General features: G+C 40.4%; 1 protein-coding gene across 1 annotated transcript; it reads left to right on the plus strand.

Annotated features, from left to right (window-relative positions):
• The first annotated feature begins 973 nt into the window (after positions 1-973).
• Positions 974-6,137, plus strand: LOC111663754 (G protein-coupled receptor 26-like). The gene is made up of 3 exons (XM_023418058.2): positions 974-2,058; positions 3,045-3,158; positions 4,168-6,137. Exons 1-3 carry the CDS (start codon positions 1,367-1,369, stop codon positions 4,442-4,444), a joined length of 1,083 nt encoding a protein of 360 aa, XP_023273826.1. The 5' UTR covers positions 974-1,366; the 3' UTR covers positions 4,445-6,137.
• The last annotated feature ends 1,578 nt before the right edge of the window (positions 6,138-7,715 follow it).

A 7,715-nucleotide genomic window follows, 5' to 3' on the forward strand; every position in this document is an offset into this window, starting at 1 on the left:
TAATAATTTAATTAAAATTATCTCTGTCTTAATCAGCTACAACATAGAAATGCTGCTCAGACATTAATGCAACCATAATAAAAATAATAAATAATTAATACGATACTTATACTGTATATAATAATATAACAGTCACAAGGACCATTTTTCTGCAAAAGGAGTACTTTTACTTTTGATACTTTTACGATAATTTGCTCATAATACTTGTAGTTTTACTTAACTACTAAACTATTTTGAATACAGAAAATCTTTTCAACCACCAGTTATTATCCATGACCTTATGACCCCTACTGACCTTTCCCCTTTTGTGCACAAAAAATGACAGAAGCGTTATTTATGGTCACACATACACACACACACACACACACACACACACACACACACATACACATACACGTACACACACAAATACACACACACACTAGCATCTGCATGCTTTTTGGTCATGGGACACTGAAAATATGGCTTCCAAGGCTGGAGGCGGTACACACAGCTGCATGCCAGAGGCGGTAGTACTGCTGCACTGTGGACTAATAATCTGGATGGAGAAGTCCACTAAACTACTTCCATTTAAAGCGCCATATAAGGCTTTGAACGCTGCCCTGATGAGGCTCCGGGTCTCCCTATTCTATCGCTATGATATCCGAGCTGCAGATTTAACTCTTACTGTTTGCTGCTGAGAATTTTTAATAAATGCAGTGACGATGGTTAGTCAATCTAGTCAGACACTGACTTGCAAAATACATAATTAACCTTCTCTGTGTTTTTTTTGAATATTCACGAACTTAATGTACTTATGGATTATTTGCACAAAATACCTCATTACCAGAATTGCTGTGCTCAACGTGACGCTCATGACATCAGCCTTACCACCAGCCACGCAATCGTGCGTCGTGCTTCTATTTTTACACTAAAAAGCTATTTTTGAACAGGGGTGCAGCAGAGTGCTTCAGACTCTGGCAGAGAAGACGATATAAGTAGCTACAGAGACCAAAAGCCTGAAGTACTTTCATATCTTTTTTTTTCAAAGCCTCCCATCATGTCAACGCGCAATTGCGCAGCCAGGAAACCCTGAGCGGTGAGACCAGTGGCATGACAGAGGTGCTTGAAAACTACCGCAGCGCCTCACGAGAACGAGCCTCCTGCTGTGACCCCATTCCCAAGAAACTGACTTCCAAACATCCTCATAATATTCAGGTGAGCATTCTCTCTATGAATCCTCTGCGAGTTAATCGTGGACACTGTTGGCAGGCCCGCTGCGTTTATTGAAGACATTTGGAGCCTGGGGAGAGTAAGAATGAAAATGTATTGGACTCATATCTGCTGCGACTTCTACTCACGATGACAGTTTGTATCAGCACTGTGGATGCACTCATCAAAAGTCACGATGGACGCAGCGGATATAGCTGCTTCCGTGTTAGTTTTGGGGATCATTTTCGTGTCGTTGCTGTCCAACGTTGTGGTGCTGATCTGCTTTCTGTACAACCCGGAGATCCGCAAACAGGTGCCCGGTCTTTTTATCCTCAACTTGACGTTTTGCAACCTGTTGCTAAGCGTGTCCAACATGCCACTAACTCTTGTCGGGCTCGTCACCATGGGTCACCCCGGAGGCAGCGTCTTCTGTCAAATTGTGGGTTTTCTCGACACTTTCCTCACCACAAACTCCATGCTGAGCATGGCAGCTCTCAGCATCGATAGATGGGTTGCGGTGGTGTTCCCACTGAGTTACCACTCAAGAATACGGCATCGGGATGCAGTGATAGCGCTGGGATACACGTGGATACACTCACTCTGCTTCTCCACAGTTGCCACCTGCCGCTCCTGGGTGGGCTACCACCACCTTTACGCATCGTGCACTCTCTGCAATGCCAGGGCGAAGGCATCCGGCACGCAGTTCATCATTTTCACCGTGGCTCTGCACTCTCTCACTTTCCTCCTCACGCTGATCGTGTTGTGTGTAACGTATCTGAAAGTGCTGAAAGTTGCAAGGTTTCACTGTAAACGCATCGACGTGATCACTATGCAGACGTTGGTGCTGCTCGTGGACATTCACCCCAGGTAAACAGTCATTACAGATACAGTCAGTCTCATCATTTTCTTTCTTTTATAGCGCGTTTCTTTCTCTGAAACGTTTGTGTCTTTCAATTTCGTTTAGTCTTGTATGATTCTGTGGTAAAATCACTAGCTATTGATCCAATTAATTTTTGTGACACAAATAGTGATTATTATGCTAGAAAACCTGCACTTAGTGTCTTCATAGACAACATGAACAGAATATGATGCTGGTAGTTTTTCTCTTCTTCTTAAAAACATTGGTGAATTGACAATACTTTATGCAAAAAATAATCACATTAATTAGTTTATTCAGCCTTTAGATCAAAATCACCAAGCATCTTTCAAACTTCAGCCTCAGGCTTTGCTGCTTTCCTCGGTTTTACATCCTTTAAGATGACCTAGTTTTTGTGATTGTGGACAGTTGGTTTGACAAAATGTGCAGTTTGAAAATGTCACCTTGTATTCTGGCACTTGTGACACATTCTTCACTGTTTCCTGACATTATATCAACAAGCTGATTAACTATTTGTAAAAAATTTAATAAATAATGAAAATGAATAGCAACAGTTTGTAGCAGCTAACTGTCAAAAGTAGGCTATTAAAAACATAAATCATATTCACTAACTTTCTACAGCTTCCCTATAGATGACTTGACATGAATCCAAAGTGCTCCTCTGGTGATGGTTTGACTCTGTCCATCCTGCTGTCAGTCAGTGTTTACATCATTATGTTTCATTATGATCAGCAAGGCCTTCCCCAGTTTTATCATTTACCCTGACTTCTACTCAATTAAACTTTGAATTGCTTCCCGTTTACATAATTGGTATCTGTGCAGTGTGAAATTTCTCCAGTGTAATCCCCGGAGATAACAGCGCACAGTTCAGTGCTTTCTTCACATCCACCCCACATGTTTTCTCTGTTTTCATTATGTCTGCATGTCTGTGATCATGCCTCCTGGGTAGATAATGCGTACCTGTGTGCTTTGGCAGTGTGCGCCAGAAATGCTTGGATGAGCAGAAGCGGAGGAGGCAAAGGGCCACGAAGAAGATCAGTACATTCATCGGCACATTTGTGGTGTGCTTCACCCCTTATGTCATTACAAGGTGAGCAGAGATCTATAATATTGCATGTCTTTGTGTGTGTGTGTGTGTGTGTGTGTGTGTGTGTGTGTCTGAGAGAGAGAGAGAGGGATTTAACACAATGCGTAATCTCAACATGTGAAGGTTTCTTACCTTTTCCACACACAACTTCCAGAAGATAAACTTGTGCATATTTTATCTTTGCAATGAAAAAATATTTTAACTGATCTTCCTCATTCAGCTTAATGAGAACAATTCTCTCAAGGATGAATCTTTTTGACAGAGAGATTCTGAGTTTTCACTTACCTGCTAATGTGGTTATACTTGGCTTATTGTGTGAATACAGATGGCGATAATATCTGTCTTGATATCTGGTAGCATATTAAACATTTTTAACCGCTTCCTTTTCGTAATGTCACAGCTTATTGGTTCTACACACGTTTCTAATCCTTGTCACTGAGCCTGAATATCTGGGGAGATGAGAAGGAGAGAGACAGAGAAAGGGAGAGATAGCAAATGAGTCAGTGATCATAGCACTGGCTCTCATTAGTATTAGCCCCAGTATTGGCGGTGGCAACCTGTCAGAAGCTGTTAGATTTGCGCTATGAAAATAGAGAGGTTGCACATTAGGAGCTGTGTGGTAGTGAAACACATTAGACTTAAGGATATCACACTAATTACGAAGGCAGATTAACAGCAAGACAATACTGCAGTTGGTTTTCACTTGGTCTTTAATTTGATTTATTAGGACAAAATAAGTGTCAGGCACTGGATTCAGTGTGAAATAATTTTAATTAGCAAGAAGTCCAGAAGCAGCAAAAACGATTTGACACCCATCAGTTCAAATTGCCCAACACAGTGATGACATTTCAATGAAGTGAAATAATAACATTTCCACAATATTACATTACTGGGGGTGGTTCGTTTGCTTTGGATGTCTTCCGCTCCAGTTACACTGATCTAAGCTCAACCGCTGCATTGATGGTGTGTGACTCTATTTTTTTTTCTCCTCTTTTTGCTTTATTTGAGGTAGAATTGTGGAGCTCTTCTGCCCAGTGCCCATAAGCCCTCACTGGGGTGTGCTTTCCAAATGTTTGGCCTACAGCAAGGCAGCAAGTGACCCGTTTGTCTACTCGCTGCTGCGCCACCAGTACAGGAAGACCTGTAGCCTCCTGGCTAACAAAGTCCTCAAGAGGAGTCCACTCAACTCCTCCTCCCTCAGGATGGAGAACAACGCAGGGAGGAGCGACAATAACCTCAACACAACCAACAACATCCAACCGCCTACCAACAAGCCACTGGGACAGTGAAGGTCAGCACTCTCAGAAACAATTACGGTACTTTACCAACCTAAAGGTGAATTGGATTTGACATTTCACTTTGAGGTTAACACTCATGAGAAGAGGGGTACGACCGTAGATTGACTTCTCTGTGATGGTGTAATATCAGAGTGAACAGGTTTGTCACCTAATTACTAGTTGAAGGAGAAGGCTGGCAATATTCTGTAATTGTCTTAGTATCAACAAACCCCATAAAGACACCCAAACCAACAATGTGTTTATCCATTTTTCACTACTTTCCTACTTTCCCAGCCTGTCTGTGGCTCTCAGCCCCAATTTAATTTGTTCCTACTGAGGATGTAAGTTTTAAAAATAGATCACAAATAAATTCTTTTTTTAGAAAAAAGGCAAAATAATTTCCTCAAGCAGCTGGGTTTTGCAGGGGTTTTTTGCAAACATTCCTTAAACAGGGGAAAAAAGTGCATATGTAGGGAACTACTTGTAGCAGCAGAAATAGTGCACTAGTGAATATTTGCAGCAGCAGGACTGTGCATATGGGATTAACTCACAATTAACTACAGTGTCCATGTTCATGGTAATGAATGAATGGATGTTTTAGTTAATAACTGCCAGCAGGATAAATCCATTAAAAAATATAGAATATCACCATCCTTCTTTTATAAAAGAATAGACCGATCACTTTTGTAGGTTGTGTGTGTGTAGGTTGTAATGGCATTAAATATTTCAATACAAATGAAACACAGTCTTTTTAAGAATGGCAATTTCTAATGAGATAGTTTGTAGCACAAATTTGTGACAACCATCCTGTGTGACATGGTGACTAATTTGTTAATTGTGTTATTAATGGCACAAACTGTAATCCAAATGTGAACAAGACAACTACAAAATACAGAACACACACGCCTGCTTTCACTCCCAGATGGATTAGCAGGTCTCATACTTGGACTAACTAAACAACAACTAAATCTTCAGTATTACTATCTCCGCTGCTGTTTAAGGTTTGGTCAAGTCAGTAATGTATTAACACAAGAGTAACTTCATCACCAGACGTCGGTATAGTTGTAAATATTCTCTGTGAAACTCAAGCATACCTTCTGACCTCAATGCTGATTATCTACCTGGATAAAGTACTGTAAAGAATGATTTAAACAGTACAGTCATGTTGTAGAGAGTAGAGCAGTTCACCACACTGATGGTTTAATCAAAATTACTGTATGTTGTAGCTGTGAGGCCTGAGTTCTGAAGTGCCTTTTAGACTATGAACTCTTTTACTTAATCAAAACACAACAGAGGAAACCTGTCACATTCTGTCATTTACTTGGTATTCTGTGGTGTGGTTAGGTGTGATGATAGAGCCTGTTATGCAGTTTGGTCACATTGTAGGAATATTTTAAGTAATGTGTATTTTGTAATACCACCACATTGTATTGTTGCATCTGGCAAAACAGGGTGAAATATTATTTGAATGTGGTAGCCACTATTCAGTGAGGTGTAATTAACATTCCAGCTCATGATATATGAGTGGCTGTGTGACGTTTGGCATATAAAAATTATTCATTTTGACAACACTGGCAAATCAGGATATTGTATTTTTATTTTACTGTGACAGTATGAAGCCTTTAAAGGGCATAAAATCTATTTATTTTTGTCAAACTGTGTCTGATTTTTGCTAAATACGTTTGTGATTATATTGAAATAAATGCTGTGCATTTTGACATTTTAAAATCTCACCAAATTTCTTCTTACGCATTTATTATTATGTGTATTTATTGCTGTATGACTGGAAGTGATGCATAGACAGTTCATCAAATTTCTACTTAAACAATGTTTTACCAAAAGAATGTCTACCAAATCTTAACACCTTTATTCACCCACGCCGATTAAGTCGAGGAGAAGGAATAATTAATTTGAAAAATAATTTAAGATGTGTTCCTCCCACCGCTGCTGCTGTTGATGTGGCAGCAGAACAAAGACCTTTTACAAAAGCATCAGGGCTTAGCGTTTAAGGCTTTCTTAATTGCAGAGCTGCAAGAAGGAGTGGGAAAAGAAGAGAAGAAAGAAAAAGAGAGGAAAGTTAGGCACTACTTCACCAAGTTCAGGCCGCTGTGACAGATTCTGGGGATCTGCATCCCTCCAGCCTCCTCACCTTCATCATGAACCAAATTTCTATCATCTATCCTTCACTGACTCTCTGGTCGCCCTCCTTCACCCACTTTGATAACAAGTGCCTGAAACAATATCTATCCTGTCTCTGTCAAAAACATGAAACAATTATGACTTGTCACCCATCAAAGCTGCCTCTCTTGGTTTTTATCATCCACCAAAGGGGGGCAAAAGCTGCATTTACCATAACACGGAATTCACAGAGCACACCAACCAAGGGCAATTAGGGGAAAGTATTCAGAAAGTTTGGAAGGATCCCCAGTCTGGAGGTGTGCATATACCTCATCTCCCTGGGAGACTCAGTGAGTGGGTGAGAGGCAGACACAAACCTGCCATGCTCAAAACGCTGTGTACAGACCTTGTGATTAAGCCACACCGCGTAGGAAGTACAAGAAAGCAGAGGAGGAAAGCAGTGAAGACGAGTGCACTGGCTGACTTCACACAACCCTGATGTCAGAGCATAAGTGGTTCTCCCCGTCTCACAAAGTAAAAGTTGTTCCTGTAAAACATGATCAAAGACCGTGTCAAGTCTAATTTCTCATTGCAGATCTGAGATGTTAAAGGTTTGTTGTGGTTTGTGAGCTTTAAATGCTCATGCATCTTGTATATAATGAGGAGATTCCATCATGCCCCTTAAATTACATGCCATGCTGCCACACAGTGCAGCCACTGTCATTACAGTGTCATCTGACTTCATTATGTCAAATACAGGTTTTTAAGCCAAACAGAAAGCTCTGCATGTCAAAATGTGGAAAAAAAGGAAGAAGCTGACTAAAGCTATGGAGCCTAATAACGTGACTAAAAGCTGGATATGTGATGTATGTATTTTTAACTTGCTGTAATACAAGAAAGAGGTCGTCAAATTGTGTGAAAAAAAAAAAAACATAGAGGAGTCACTCATGCACAGCACTCTTTTAATCAGCGACAGCAGCACTGATCTAATCAATCATCCACCGCACACTGAGAAAACTTAACTGATTGATCTTTTTAATTTCTTCATGCCAAAGAAAGAGCAAACAATGTGTTTCACTGTATGCTTCCCCAGGTTTGCTCATTAATCATACTAATACATAGCAGGTGTTATACATCGGTAGGTGTTCCAACATCACAAATCACA

Source organism: Seriola lalandi, unplaced genomic scaffold (genome assembly GCF_002814215.2).
Source record: "Seriola lalandi dorsalis isolate HSWRI2012SDOR001 ecotype SW California unplaced genomic scaffold, Sedor1 jcf7180002054580, whole genome shotgun sequence".
NCBI lineage: Eukaryota > Metazoa > Chordata > Actinopteri > Carangiformes > Carangidae > Seriola > Seriola lalandi.

What these genes read in the sequence shown, in the direction of transcription:
- LOC111663754 (XM_023418058.2), top strand. Translation starts at nt 1,367, where the DNA reads ATGCACTCATCAAAAGTCACGATGGACGCAGCGGATATAGCTGCTTCC. An exon ending in CTCGTGGACATTCACCCCAG is followed by an intron (nt 2,059 to 3,044) that starts GTAAACAGTCAT and finishes GTGCTTTGGCAG; the next exon opens with TGTGCGCCAGAAATGCTTGG. An exon ending in ACCCCTTATGTCATTACAAG is followed by an intron (nt 3,159 to 4,167) that starts GTGAGCAGAGAT and finishes TATTTGAGGTAG; the next exon opens with AATTGTGGAGCTCTTCTGCC.